This window comes from Malaclemys terrapin, chromosome 10 (genome assembly GCF_027887155.1).
Source record: "Malaclemys terrapin pileata isolate rMalTer1 chromosome 10, rMalTer1.hap1, whole genome shotgun sequence".
Taxonomy (NCBI): Eukaryota; Metazoa; Chordata; order Testudines; family Emydidae; genus Malaclemys; species Malaclemys terrapin.
In genome coordinates this window covers 20309592-20325431 of record NC_071514.1, presented here as the reverse complement: position 1 = coordinate 20325431, position 15840 = coordinate 20309592, and the positions used below count along the sequence as shown (strand labels likewise).

Below are 15840 nucleotides of genomic sequence, written 5' to 3'. Positions count from 1 at the left end.
AGCCATTTAAATCTACGACCCACTTTCTCCCCATCTCAAGAAAGAGAGGATACCTGCTCTCCCAGAGGTATGTAAGGATGAATCAGTTAATGTTGATAAAGTGCTTTGAGATTCAAATATGTGCTAAGTGTTATTAAAACTGGCCTAAAAATCCCTTCCCAAGCCAAGTAGTGAATAGTAATACCCGAAATAGACATGCTTACCAAACAGTATTGCTTTTCACATTGTATGGGACAGTTTTCCCTTTGGTCTGTTTGCACTTTCATTTGCATGTCTAATAATCCACCTGTAGGAGGTTCTTTCCCTGGAATTTCATTGTAATATTCATAATCCTCCTTTTCCTGCGTATTCCAAGCTGATCCATCAAGATTCATCACTTCACTGAAAAATGAACCAGCACATGAAATGAACCACATAATCAAATGATTCTCAGGGTAAACACATTCCATGAGTCTGTCCACAACAAAATGGACAAACTAGCCATACAAATGCCATTGTTCCCAATGTTAATAGCTGTTTGATTAAATCCTTTCACTCAGCTACTTCTTTATTTTTCCAGCTATTGTAATTTGTGTTAACCACCCATAACTCAGTTGGCAGGGTGGCATAGATACTTCCTTAACATTGGGACGGTCTGCATTCTCTTAGCCATGAAAATGATACAAGAGCCACTTTTGGCTCAGAGTAGACGCTGTTCATTAATGCATTCACATTATAGACTCTGGGCCCAATTCCTTTTGCCTCTTATCTTGTCTGCATAAAGCAAGTGTGTGGGACTTATAAAGGGAAATTAAAACTTCATGTGGCATTTGGGCAGCAGTTAGATAGGCCTGGAATTGCTTCAGGAAATCAAATATGGCTACACCAAATACAGTTTTCCAGAGTGGAATCTAGTCTAATTTTAAAAAACAATCAACAGAACAAGACTCGTTCAGCTGGAAGCAAATACTAAAGGCTTGTCTACATGGTGCAATAGAGCATTTAAGCGTGTCACTAACTGGCATGTGCTCAAAGTTCCCTAGTGTGTGTTAACATAGTAGTGTTTGAACTGGGACTCCATTAACTGCATTAGGGAAATTTGAGTACGTGGGCCCATTTAGAATTCACACCCCAATGATGTGCATCACCTCATTGTGGAGACAAGCCCTAAATGGCATCATCGATGGTGCACATTTTCCCGCATGCCATGAACCAAATGATGGCTTCAACATTCAGCTGATACACTGCAAAAGCAGGAGGTGTTTCCTGCACTATGCCTCTCCTCCAAAAATAACAACGCATTTGGAATCTTACTTCTCTGTGTAACAAGAAGATAATTGGATAAAAGGCCACAAGGAGGAAAGAGATAAAGTTCAAGTACTTGATTATGTGATACACAGCTCAAGTATTTGATTATATGATTCACAGTAGTTTGGAAGTGGGTGACTCAGTCACACAGCACTATCTGAGGGAAGTCTTCTGTCTGGGGACTGTTCTCCTGGACTGGCTGAGGGCTGGACTAAATAATCTAATCAACCATTTCCATTTCTAATTTCAGTGATTTACGTATGATGTAACCTAGAATGATTTCACAGGGAAGATCATCTTTATACTTATTGCCCCCTGAGGTAACAGGTTAGTATTAGAATGTGGAGGGAGAGAAATACTCTATCTAATAAAAGAAAAATATAATTAAGGTGGTATTGTTATTATTGTTATGGGTTGGGTATACACGCTGCCTTTCTTCAGGATAATTATAAAAAGCAATGAAGCACCTTTATGGACTAGATAGTTGAAACTATAGGGATCTTTACCCAGACCAAAGCCACATGCAAGGCTGGAGTAGGAGTTAGCCTTGTGCCCACAGCAGAACTCCCTTTGAGTTGATAAACTTGACTGGGGGAGACTGAGGCTACGTCTACACTACGGAGGGAGAGGGGGGGCCGATTTCAGATACGCAAATTCAGCTACGGGAATAGCGTAGCTGAATTTGACGTATCTGATCCAACTTACCCCACTGTGAGGACGGCGGCAAATCGACCACCGCGGCTTCCCCGTCGACGGCGCTTACTCCTACCTGGGCTGGTGGAGTACGCACGTCGATTCGGGGATCGATTATCGCGTTCCGACGAGACGTGATAAATCGATCCCTGAGAGATCGATTTCTACCCGCCAATCCAGGCGGGTAGTGAAGACGAGCCCTGATTGTACTGGAGTGGTAGGTCTGAGTGCATGGGACATAAGCAATGGAAAATACAACAGAAATAGAAAGCCAAGGAGGCAGCAGAACAAGCATTGGGAGTGTGGCCCTGAGAAAAAGACTAGGGCGAGAGGTTTTGGGGAGAGTGCTTGTCTGAAAGAGGCTTGGAACTGTGAGCAAAGAAACTATCCCCTGTTGTTTGAGTCTTCCTGTGTCCAAGGAAACAGGACTTTGTACATTCTTTGAAAATAAACAGGACTGCGTCAAAGAAACACCTGGCTCCATCACCAGCTCGTCTTCCTAACTGAAACAACTCACAAGACCCCACATTTTGTCCAACAGCCCAGATCAAAAAGGGGTAACATTTTTTAACATTTCTATTGTGGTAGCACATAAAGGTCACAACCTGGTTGGGTCTCATTCTGCAAGACACTGTACAAAACATTATAAAAGGTCGCCCTTGCTCTAAGAGGGCAATGTAACAAAGACAATAGGATGTGTGCAGTTCTCAGCCACTCAGTAGCAGTGACCACAATTTGCCATCTGCCTAGTGACTACCAGCTTGCAGTTTCCTTTAAGTGTTGAAGCAGAGGTTAGTTTTGAATAGGGAGCTGAAGGAAGATAGTGGCGGCTTTGTGGATTCAGACTGGGAGCTTTTCCCACTCATAACAGGCAGCATGGGAGAAAGCATGTAAATGCTTGTCAGAGAAGCAGGTGATTGAGTGAAAGTGTGGATCAACCTTGCTATGATAGGTTGGAGAGGTGGGCAGGGGGCTAAACTGCAAAGGGCTTTGAAAGTAAGGACAAGAAGTTTGTGTCTGATGCAATGGAGATGAGGGAACCAATGGAGAAACTTAAAGATGGGAGAGAGGCAACAAAGTCAGAGCAATAAGCCACGATCTTCACAGCCATGTTTTAATAGACTTTAGGGGGTTGAGGTTGCAGGCACTGAAGGCAGACAGCAGGAGATTAGAGCAGTGAAAGCATGAGATGATCAGGGCTTGGACCAGAGTCTTGGCAGCATGAGCAGGAAGAAAAGGTTGGATCTTGGAGCTGTTGTGCAGAAAGAAGCAGCAAGATTTAGACCTGGGCCTGTAACTGTGGTTCAAAGACAAAGGCGAAGACAAAGCCAAGATGATGGGCTTGAGCAACAAGGAGGATGGTGGTGTTGCTTGCTGTGATAAGGAAAGGGGAGGGCATTGGGGGAAACATCAGGCACTTGAGTTCTGGCCATGTTAGGTTTCAGTTGATGAGTGGACATCCGCAAGGAGATGTCAGAAAGATAGGCTGAGATTGTATGTGTCCCTATGATTTCTCTGCTGTGTTGGTCAGGGCATATGGAGGGGTGAAGCTAAGTCTCTGACAGTTCCCCACCTACTCCCTGCCCAGTTGCTGTGGAGCAGACCAAGTTTTCCTGCTTCTAGTGCACTCCCATTTGTGTGTACAGGGTTGTTGTTTTTAAAAATAAAGGCTGTGCGTGTCCAAAAGAATGCCATGCACAATGCATCTTGTTTAGGGGGTCAGTCCCTATAGCATATATTCATCCTTACAGTAGAAGAGCAATATTCGGGTTATAGAAAACACCATACTGACCTTTCATTGGAAGTAATCAGAGTAGAAGGATTCTTCAAGTATTGCTTGAATCGGAGCTCAAAAGCCTGCCCGATGGTATTTATTACATCCTGAGCCATTCCGTTGGGACATTCCAATATATGGCATGCTACAAAGTGATACAAAAATGTTTTTAAAACACTATTATTTATTATTTGTATTATAGCGGCAAGGACTCTATTGTGCTTGGCGCTGTATAAACACAGAACAAAAAGACACTTTCAAAAAAACATATTCACTTAGCTTATAAGAAAATATTCATATATTTATATAAGAATATATAAGAAAGTTCTTATATCAGTAAATCCAGAGATGAAGTATAGAGGAAATATCTAAGTAATTTGAGGAGACCATGTTGATTTTGCTTTTGATGCGTTAAGAAAACCACCTTGCATGTGTTTTAATTTTAATATAAATCTACAACTTGACAAAAGAATCTAATCCTGTGTTTATGTTTTCTGCTTTGTTTTTCTTATAGCGTCCCTTGTCACTCTTCCTCTCATAGTGACTGCTATGCATTAAGAGTCAGATTTTCCAATGTCATTCATTTAAACCAAAAGTCCAAAATAAGTGGCCAGATCTGCTGAAGACTTCTGCATGTTAGACATATACTGGGCACAGAGGTCTTCTGAAAATCTGTCCCTTATTTAGATGCTTAAAGGGAAACTGAAATCTTTGAAAATCTGCCTCCAATTTTGGGTGCTATGCATTTAAAATCTGGCCATGAACTCCTGAAAATCTGGCAGTAGGTCTCAAAGCAGCAACTCTTTTACAGACCAGTCACTAGATGGCACTGTGAGATCACTCTGGCTAGTACAGTACACTGCATCCTACACAGAGAACTGTAGACCATGACTGCCTCTGCTGCTACCAGCCTGAGGCCTAAAATTCAAGCCTCAATCTAAAGTCTACTTTCCAAATGGTAGTATAATTCACTAGTGCAATACAAACACAAGCACTGATTTTACAGTGGTTTTTAATATGTTACTTAATACTAAATGTCACTGAAACCACAAATGACTAGATTTTTGGAGTGCCGTAATTCATTGACTTAGTCATTTTCTCATCTATCAGAATAAAGATGACATAGCTACGAAATGAGGGTCATAAATACCAGTCCAACCTTCCCTGGAAACGATTCCTTAACCATAGAAGACATCTCAGTAGTCAGTTGTTTTACATACTGTGATCACATAGACTTAGTAGTCATAAGCAGTGATGATACCCAAAACCTCCAGCTCTAATGAACAGTTTCCTGCTACCTGAACTGAAGGGAAATTAGCTAGAGCAGTATTAGAGGTTTTATTTTCTATAGGCCAGCCACTGAAGTAGGGTTACCATACGTCCTCTTTTTCCCGGACATGTCCGGCTTTTCGGCAGTCAAACCCCCGTCCGGGGGGAATTGCCAAAAAGCGGAACATGTCCGGGAAAATGGCGGCTCTGTTTAAGAGCCCGGCTGCCTGAACGCTACCGGCTTCGGGCAGCCCCGTGCCTGGAGACCCTGCGCCGCTGGAGCCCGGGAGGGGAAGTGCCCGGCTGGGGGCGCAGGGTCTGGAGGCACGGGGCTGCCCGAAGCCGGTAGGGCTCCGGCAGCCCGGCTCTTAAATAGAGCCGCGGGGACTGGAGCCTCCAGTCGCCGGGGCTGTGTGTAACTGACACAGTGTCAGTTACACAGAGCCCCAGCCGCTGGAGGCTCTGTTTAAGAGCCGGGCTGCCCGAGCGCTACCGGCTTCGGGCAGCCCCGTGCCTGGAGACCCTGCGCCCCCAGCCGGGCACTTCCCCTCCCGGGCTCAGGCGGCGCAGGGTCTCCAGGCACGGGGCTGCCCGAAGCCGGTAGCTCTCGGGCAGCCCGGCTCTGTGTAACTGACACTGTGTCAGTTACACACAGCCCCGGCGGCTGGAGGCTCCAGTCCCCGCGTCTCTATTTAAGAGCCGGGCTGCCCGAGCGCTACCGGCTTCGGGCAGCCCCGTGCCTCCGGACCCTGCGCCGCTGGAGCCCGGGAGGGGAAGTGCCCGGCTGGGGGCGCAGGGTCTGGAGGCACGGGGCTGCCCGAAGCCGGTAGCGCTTGGGCAGCCCAGCTCTTAAACAGAGCGGGGGCGGCTGGAGCCTCCAGCCCCCGGGGCTCTGTGTAACTGACCCAGTGTCAGTTACACAGAGCCAAAGAGGAGAAAAGCCTCCAGCCCCCGGGGCTCTGTGTAACTGACACAGTGTCAGTTACACAGAGCCCCAGCTGCTGGAGGCTCTGTTTAAGAACCGGGCTGCCCGAGAGCTACTGGCTTCGGGCAGCCCCCTTGCCTCCGGACCCTGCGCCCCCAGCCGGGCACTTCCCCTCCCGGGCTCCGGCGGCGCAGGGTCCGGAGGCACGGGGGCTGCCCAAAGCCGGTAGCGCTGGGGCAGCCCGGCTCTTAAACAGAGCCTAAGAGGAGCAGAGCCTCCAGCTGCGGGGGCTCTGCTCCTCTTCGGCTCTGTGTAACTTATACAGTGTAAGTTACGCAGAGCCGCCGGAGCCCCGGAGGGGAAGTGCCCGGCTGGGGGCACAGGGTCCGGAGGCATGGGGGCTGCCCAAAGCCCGAGCGCTACTGGCTTCACGGTTTGCTGGGCAGCCTCCAGACCCTGCGCCCCCGGCTGGGCGCTTCCCCTCCCGGGCACCAGCTGCGCTGGGGAAGCGCCGGCTGGGGGCGCAGGGTCTGGGGGCTGCCCGGGAAACCGTGATGCTGGTAGCACTGGGGCAGCCCTTTCCCCCTGGCTGGGAGTGGGAGGGAGGAGGGGGTGGAGTTAGGGTGGGGGAAGGGGCGGAGTTGGGGCGGGGCTAGGGGTGGGGAAATGGGCGGGGCCATGGCCCGTGGAGGGTCCTCTTTTTTTATTTATGAGATATGGTAACCCTACTGAAGGGACAAATGCTCTCATATCGAAATACACCTGAGTAAGTCTCACCAGTCCATCTGCTAGTGGGCTGCTGTACAAATTAGATGCTAGTCAGTACATTGCAGAAGGAAATAGAATTACTCTGACCACTTCAATCCCTCGTCTTGTCCCACTGTCTGCTTTTGCACTGCCTGTGAGATGCTCCTGCATAGTTGTGCTAGTCAGTGTTTTGCCTGTTGCAATGCCTCCAGGAGAATGGGGCTTTTTTTCTAACTCACAGTATTCTGTTAGCAATGGTCATCAGTTGCTAGCTGGCTCCAAAATTGTACTGATGTGACCTGCTGTTCACTGTATAACTGTTCTTAAATAAGTAATGCAGAGGATGCAATGATGATCTCCACAGATGAGGCAGCAGACTGGTATTTAAACAGACTAAGTGAATAAAAGTGAATGCAACTGAATTGCATGGGCTGTAATTCCATTAAGGGATTTTGGGAACATCATAAATTACGAGACAAAAATCACCAAAACTTTTTCCTCTCCTTGAAACTTCAACTGGAGCAGCTCAGTTTGCAACAGTGCAGGCATAAATTCCCTCCTCTCAGCCAGCACAGAGGTCGTGTGCAGAGCTGCCAGTCCTGCTTGGGAAGCTGGGAGAGCGGCAGAATGCAAGTGTCTTCTCATTGGTGGAGTTTGATAGTTAACAGGAGTTAAGTCACGTCTGAAGATTCTCATTGTGGGGCATGAGTAGCAAGGTGTTTAGTGCTGCAGTCCAGACAACACTATCACCCCATTGAGCAAATAGTGAAATTATACTACAACCCTGAAATGGACAGAATATCAAGCTGTTCTGTATCACAGGCACATCAAAGCTCATGTAATTGCTCAGTAGAGAGAGGACAAAATACTTCAATCTGAAAATATTTTCATACCTCGCTGATTAACAGGATCTTTAGCTACATATGCAACATAGTCTGTTGTATCCTAAAAACAACAAAAACAAACAAATGTCTTTCAAGTGAGTCATTAAAGCACCATTGTCAACAAAATAAATAATGTAAATGAGCACAGAAGGATAAATTCAGGCTCTCCCTTCAGCTTCAGAAATGATACTTAGTTAGATGTTTAGGAAAAGCAAACAGTAGTCAGCCTAGTGCATTGAAAGGAACAGTCATTTGTTTTGTATATTGAAGTGCTAATTCCCCTCCCCTCGCCAAAAATGCAGGAATTTCTTTGTTTTACATTCTTTGCATATTAAATAAATAATATTCTGCATTCTCGATTCTGTTTTAGAAGAAGCAGTCATTCAAATGATGATCAGTCCATGGACAAAATTGTCCTCTTCCATTGTTATGCCGGGTTCTAAAGTGTATTAGACCTAATCCAGGAAAGCGGAGTGCTCTCTGCTTCAATGGAAGTCAGTTAGCTCACCTACCTATGGAAGTTCAAGAGCAGAACACAAACTAGCGAGCCAAGTACTGCAGAGGGCAGATTAGAATTTTGCCCATTATGCAGATTTTTTTTTAAAAAGAACATCTCAAAGAAGAGCTAAAATATGAAATTCAATGGGCTGAAGTCTGATCTCTGTTACACCACTGCGTAAGTCCCAGGTAACTCCACTGAAGTTAAGTGGAGTTCGTCTGGATTAACACTAGTGCCACTGAGATGAGAAGACAGGCCTAAGTATTCAGTCTGGTCATGACTAATATTGAAACATTATTTTTTACTACAAAACCAGCAAATGGTGACTGACATAGCAAAAATAAAACGTAGAGAATGTACAAAAGCAAAAGAGCCAGCTGATAATTCAGTGTTGCTATTCATTACATCACCATTTTACTGCATTATTTTAATAATTAAAGATGCATTTTGTTATCTTGGATCCTTAAGGCAAGATAGGGAGAGAGCACTTTGCAGTTCAAGGCATGGCTCTCTACAGAAGATGCAATCAACTGGCAGGAAATAAAAGCCCTTGTTTGTAATGCCACAAGAATAATCATTTAATATTGCTTAATCAATTATGAAAGAAGTAGATCTTGGGGCCAGCATAACTTGTCGATGAATATTTTAAAAAGCACCCAAATTAACTGTTGTGGATGCAAATGAAGCCAACATTTTCTTATTAAATAAATTTTGTGAACTCAGTTTCCTCAATTTCTTTAATTTCTCTCTCAGATTTTTAAAAACCCAGACATAGTCTGGGGTACACTTTCAATACAAATTAGACGTGCAACCAGTTAGCAATTAACTAGAAAAATACCAGATGTTTTTGTTGTATCTTTACAAAGGTTACGCACATTCATGAATTACTTCATTCAGCACTGAAACGCAGCCACCTCTGGAGTAGAACACAGCTGCTATTTCACAGTGCATAACAACATTACAGAGTTTAGATGCCTAATCCTGCAAGCTGCTGAACACCTTCCTACATAGTGCTAAGCACCTTATAGGATTGGGCTCTGGGACAGGAAGTGAGGAATACCATATCCAGTTGAAATTGTAAGAAAAAATGTGGTTGTAATTACCCAAAATGGCATCTGGCCACTAGGATTCACATCCTTATTCTTATGTAAAGTGCCACTAGTGACCTCAAGTGGGCTGGACCTCCATTTGATATATCATGCAAATGGCTCTGGCTCACGGAGCCCAGTGCCTCTCATCCATGCTGGGGCATTCCTTCAGCTCTGACCGAGGCCACGTCTACATTACAGACATTACAGTGGCAGAGCTACAGTGCCATAGCTATGTTTCTGTAGCACCTAGTGTAGACACTTTCTACAGCCATGGAAGAGGGTTTTCCACTGGTTTAGGAACTTCACCTCCAGGAGCAACAGCAGCTAGGTCAACGGAAAAATTCTTCCATCAACACCAGGGGTTGGGTTGGCATAGTTATGGCGCTCATTGAGCACTGTAGTTACGTTGTCCTAACTTTTAAGTGCAGACCAGGCCTAAGAGAGAAGAGTGTGACCTACTGAATCACCAGCACCACTTCTACAGTACCTTCTGTAGGTGCTCATTAGAGCTCTTCCCTCCAAATACTGACAACACCCACTCCTGCTTATCCTGTGAGATCTGATGACTTCACAGCACAATACGGCTTCAGGCTGAACAAATAAGTAAGAAGGCCATGGGAATTCTGCATCTAATTTGCTGAGCAGAGCACTGAAAATGTATCCCAATACTTTCAAAATGGAAAAAGTTATGCAAAATAAAGAGAAGCTGTATTTAGAAATCTAAAACTAACTAGAAAGTACACCCTATCTAGATTATCTAAAGATGGGCTAAAGCCAGTTTTTCAAAGTTAAACTATTAAGAAAACTGGTTACGCTTCCATGTAAGTTAGTTAAATAATAGTGCCCTCCCCCAAATCCACCCAACACCCTCCCCAGTCAAATGAACAAAAAGCCATAAATCAGTTCCCAAATCAGGCATCATATTATTCCATGGACTCTTCCATTTGAATTCAGGCAGCATTCAGCAGTACAGAAAACTACCATCCAGCATACACGGTGTGTGACCTTTTCTGGCAGGCAAAGAATTTGCATGTTACAGCAAAGTAAAGTAACTGCTGATGATATGATTCAGAGTGAACTTTAGTGAGCTGTGAACCTAAATTGAATGTGTTTTAATTAAAAGCAAAGAGGGACTTAAAGCTGCAACATTTGGATCTGGATCTGAACTTCCCCAAAGTCAGAAGTTAGAATTTAGGTCTTTGGATCAGCCCCATCTCTAATGATTCGAAGAACTTCAGAACAAAGAGTCTTGGACTAAAGAATTCCCCACCACCACCACCACCTTCCCCCTCCCCCCCCCCCCCACACACACACTTTTTTTTTTTTTTTAAATAAAGACAGGCAAGGTAATATTCCTATTCTCATACCTCCACTATTACCTTATCAGATAGGTGGTACAAGCAGAATTTCAAGGGCCAGATCTGCTATAGAAAAACTGTGCTCATTGCCACACCAAAGGTGAGGGGCAAGGATGGCTTTAAAGGCACCTGGTGGCAGCTGCAGGCCAGTTTGGCTTCCAGACATGGAGTAGCCTCAAGGTTCAGTTACCACTGTAGTAGTAGCACCCCTAGGTCTACTCTACTCGTCCAGGATTGCCAGAGCACACCCTTCCCTGGCCACACCGCTCCAACCCCAGAAATCCCCTTACACCAAGGGGGCTAGGAGCAGGTCACAGAGTGCTAGCTCTGTTAGCTTTATACTACCCAGGGATTCTCTACACAAGGGGAATGCCCAGCTGCCCACTTAGGGCAGCCTTCCATCTGCTTTATATTGCCAGATCAGTTTACATGTTCAAAGCCAAAAGGGAGAGAATGGACATTTTTGAATGAAAGATGGATTCTGGTTTACAATTAAAAAGTACTAAGAAGGCAGTTCGGGAACTTCTACTTTCTCAGTCTCGTAATGCAAGAGACAGGGGACAGTCAATGCAACTGAAAGGCAGCAAATTCAAAACTGACCAAAGGAAATATTTGTCCACGCAATTCAGTTACACTGTGGAACTCATTGCCACAGGATGCTGCTGAGGCAAAGAATATAACGATTAAAAGAGACTTGTATATGGATAACAAGAATATCTAGTTATAATAAATATTTTAAAAGAAGTTTAGGAAAGGATATAAATCCTCTTTTGCTTAAGGACTTAAGCCAAACTGTAACTATTAGGGATTTGGAGAAGACCTCCCTCTCCCAGGAGACTGGACTGGATGGACCACAGATCTGATCCAATTTGGCAATTTCTATGTTCATACGTTCCCATTTCTAGGTCCCTCAAATCAGGGCAGGGGGTACCAAGGCTGCTGCCTTCACAGAACCCAAGGGCAGGTTGAGCTCATTTTGAAGACAGAGAAAAAAAGATAAAGACATATTAAGTGTCCTATATATGCAGCAAGTCTATGGCAGAGCCAGGAATAGCACCTAAGAGTCCAAAATCTCAGTCTTCTGCTCTAACCACTTTCCTTGTCCTACGTGTAATGACTCAGAAATGTTAAGTACTGTGTAAGTGCAATTTAACTGGAGATAGGAGGGGATGAAGTAGAGTAATTGCAGGTACTTTTAGTCTTGTAATTAATCCTTATGCTTACAGAAATATATCTTGCACATCTATACTTACTGGATCACCTCCAGAGGCAAATGAGATGGACTGCATGTGGTGGTTGGCAATAATCTGAGAAATACAAGCAGTCAGTTAGGAGTGTCCATGTGCTGTACATATAGAAAATACCAGATAACCCTGCAGAGAAAGTAATACAGGGCCTAGCTCATGAAAACCTGATCCAATAATATGCGCATCATACAATTTTCCTATGAGGGAACTTAAAGATGGGAATACACCCAGAAACATCAGATTCACATACAGTACAGCACGATCTTTGACTTCTTAATCCCCAGCAGCCGTTAGGGATTTCTCAAAACGAATTCAGCTGTTGATTTTTTATATGATTAATAAACTAAATATTGGGAACTTGGGGCTACGTGAGGAGAGAGAGAGAGAGGTGGCTTTACAAATCCGTGATTAAAGTTAAAAGCCAAATGAGTTCAGTTAAATGTCACTGACAGTTATTCATAAAGGCACACAAGAAGTCAGCTGATGGAAGAATAGTTTCATGAACAGGGCTCTCTGGTGTTTGTGGTCTGACGATATTCACTCTCTACACTAGGACAGTTCTTTTATTTGTCATAAATCTCTGTAGCTGGATCAGGCATCAATTTTTCTTAGGTTCATGCATTACCTCATCGCAATGAACACACAGTTCTTTATTAGAACCAACTGCAATTGATTAAGCAAGCAGGCAAACAGTGGAATGTGGTGGAAATGAAAGAACTGAATACATTAGATTTTCAATTTACCAACATCCAGTAAATAGGGGCTAAAAAGAACAGCGAGACAGTGCCCTGAATTTCCATAATTCAAATTAACTGAGAAAGCATTAGTACATTTGAGGCCAGATTCCTTAGCTGGGATTTGGTCCCTTTGCACTCCTGAATGGTGCAATTCCTCTGGGGTAAAAAGAACTCTCCTGGTGCCCTGCACCTTTGCCTCTCCCCAGGTAGGAGACATCTAAAGTGAGGGAACTGTGTGACAGAGCTCCACTTTGCCCACGACTATCTTTCACTTGCACAGGGTCAACTCTAGTAAAGACGCTTTGGCAATGGCACAACTTAGAGCTGCCTGGCAGCAGCTCTACAATGTGTGACAGCCAGGGCTGGCCCACAGAATCAGGGAGTTAGAACCTAGCTCCCAGACCCCACCTGTTCAGTGAAGAAGAAAACCTAGCTCTGTATCAGAAAATACTTAAAACAGCTGAAACCAGTACAAAAGGTTAAGCACAACTAAGGTGGTCATCTTAGGGAGCTGTGTTGCTACTATGATCCAATAATAGAATCACATCACAGCTCCAAGTCAGACCTCAGCCCCATAGGCATATAGCGCCACATATCCTGCAGAATCAGCAAATGCATGTGATAAGTAACTGACAATAAACACACATTAGCACAGCCTTAAACCAGCTTTGGACAACTGTGCACTAGCCTAAGGGCTGCTCTAAGTTTTGCTAGCTGCCTATGGCTGCAGTATCATTGAGGCTATACCCTGGGGTTTCCAGGAGGGGGTGCTATGGGAGATCCCCTGGAAGTCAGGTAAGTAACTCTAGGGCAGCTTTGTTCCAGGGGAACTGCTAAACCTCCCTAACATAGGCCAGTCATATGACCCATTATTGTTATTAAATATTTATTTTTGGTAGTGATAAGAGACTCCAGTCTGCACTGCAGCCCTATTAGGCACCATACAAATGAACAGGCAGAGGTATACACATACACCCACAGAGACACTGTTTGTCAAGTGCTTAGGGATGCTTCCAGATGAAAGACACTATTATAAACACAAAGTACATGTGACAAATGTCAAGTTTCTCCACCGCTTTTTTCCCCTTTAAATTCAGAGGCCAACTCTGGCTAATCTTTACAAGGCTTATAATCTAAACCTGAATAGTTTTGCTTTCTCTCTCAAGCACCTGTTCATTCTTTAACCACAGCTATCTGCATTTAAAAGAGGAAGAACACATATTAACATGGATAGAAGGAAACCTCAGAAAATGACTGACCTATAAAGATCCTACCTGCTGGGTATCAACATTCATCAAAGTAAGGCTGCTCATGGAGATGATCAGTTTTATATTCATGCCAGAAAACTGAAGGTTACTTTTGCCAAGCACAGAAGACAGAAATTTAACTGGAGGCTATAAACAAACAAAAAAACATACTGTAAACTTCATGCATCACAGACAGCCTTATACCAGGGTCGAGTAGATTTTATAACCTATGATTATCATTCTCAGAATCTGTACAAAATAAAGACACAGATGATGATAAGATGTTGATCACACTCAGAGGGGGCTTTTAAAGGTAAGAAATACAAGCTATGATTAAGGTTTCTTAATATCTGTATGTAACATTCCTGTATGTTAATAATGATAAACTAAAAACTTTAAAAAACAAAACACCAAAGAGCTATGTTCGTAAGTGATAGAGCTGAGTGAATAATTCATAACGAGTAATTTATCCATTTAATTCTGCTTCTTTTCCTGGGGACAAAACGTTTCCGAGTCAATGAGGAAATTCTCCAATGTATTTGTTTTCCAGGTTATAACAAGAATGTGGTCAGTGAGAGTTACCGTCCCTACGACATTCCATAGTTCCTGACAGAAATCTACAACTTCCAATTAACGTAGTACAGCACAACATGGCGTGCTAATATCACTCCTCACTGAATCAATGAGTGATGGAGACCACTAGCCACTGTCATTCTGGTAGTTTTTAAACTTTTAATCTAAAAGAAGATAATCAGGGAAAAGCAATTAACTCAGTCTCCTTACCAATAAAAAAACTGTTTTGTTTTTCAACCAAAACCTGGTTGTGGCAAAGCACTGGGAATTGGGATATCTGGGTGTGAACAGAAGTGTCAGGCAGGGTATTAACCTTTTAGGGCTCCAGGACACAGTACTATTATTGCTCATCAAAGAATGAGTAGTTTTAAATAGTGTATTGTAAATACTCTGTTTATAACATGCAGCTGAAGTGAACTTGCATGAATTCTATGGTGGGCTGAATCCTGCTAGGGAATCATCTAACCCATAAAAAGCAGCTATAAAAAGGAAAACATGTCCCACTAATGCAATATTTACCTTCCGCTTTTTTATAGCTCCATTTGTTCCTGATACAGCTTCGCACAGTCGGCTTATTGCTTCCCTGCAGAATAGAAAAGACAGCACAAACTATTGACCATTTAACAAGCATCCGCTCCAAAAAGGTCAGGAGACTGGTGATTTATAGTTACAGTTCCACCCTAAAACACAGAATATCAGGGTTGGAAGGGACCTCAGGGGGTTATCTAGTCCAACCCCCTGCTCAAAGCAGGGCCAATCCCCAGACAGATTTTTACCCCAGTTTCCTAAATGGTCCCCTCAAGGATTGAACTCACAACCCTAGGTTTAGCAGGCCAATGCTCAAACCACTGAGCTATCCCTCCCCACAAGGTTCCTAGCAGTTATTTTGGTTTGTTTTTACTGTCCACAGTACATGGTGAACATTTCACAGGAGTAGTAGTTGTGTCTGGCTAGATTCCAAAACTGTCCCAGCAAGTTACACTCCCACACCTGATGGCCATGCTAGCTAGTTTGAGAGTATGCTGTACCTTACCGTGGCCAAACTCAAACTGGGATTCTCATGGGCAGCTTCTACACTAGACGTTTTGAAGCCCTTTTCCAGGAGCAGTGGCATAAATAGTGGAAGAGCTGTTGTCAGCCGTGCTAGATTTGTCTAAGTAGGAAACTGCTCTCTGTAAATCTCAGATGAGCCCATCTCTGTTTAAGAACAGTGTGCATGAGTTGCAAAATTGGAATCTGGATTTCAAAGCCTCTCCCCTTCAAATGTGGGGTAGTTTGGATCTTGAGTTTTGATGTGGTACATTGTAGAAATAAGGGCCAGAGGGGAAATCCAGAGCTGGCTTCTGCTTCTACTTGTCCTCTCTCAAGGTTTTTCAGCTCTGGGGTATCAGTTCAGATTTCTTTCTCTAATAGGAATTTCCCATGGTAAAACCCCTTTTCTCACTTTCAAGTATTCTCTTAAGGCACTTCCCATTTATGAAAGCAGAACGGAAGGGTATAACTCAAATC

The 15840-nt window shown here is 44.0% G+C and overlaps 1 protein-coding gene across 6 annotated transcripts in view; it reads right to left on the bottom strand.

The window, feature by feature from the left end:
* The window catches only part of SHC4 (SHC adaptor protein 4), a 69540-nt gene that overhangs the window by 8017 nt on the left and 45683 nt on the right, over window positions 1-15840 (bottom strand). For all 6 annotated transcript variants that reach the window (XM_054040967.1, XM_054040964.1, XM_054040966.1 and 3 more), the window contains 6 exons: window positions 14851-14914; window positions 13786-13905; window positions 11781-11834; window positions 7589-7640; window positions 3773-3899; window positions 204-381 (listed from right to left, as the gene is read on the bottom strand). In XM_054040967.1, the coding sequence (XP_053896942.1) occupies window positions 204-381; window positions 3773-3899; window positions 7589-7640; window positions 11781-11834; window positions 13786-13905; window positions 14851-14914 (595 nt within the window). The remainder of the gene's footprint in view (window positions 1-203; window positions 382-3772; window positions 3900-7588; window positions 7641-11780; window positions 11835-13785; window positions 13906-14850; window positions 14915-15840) is intronic.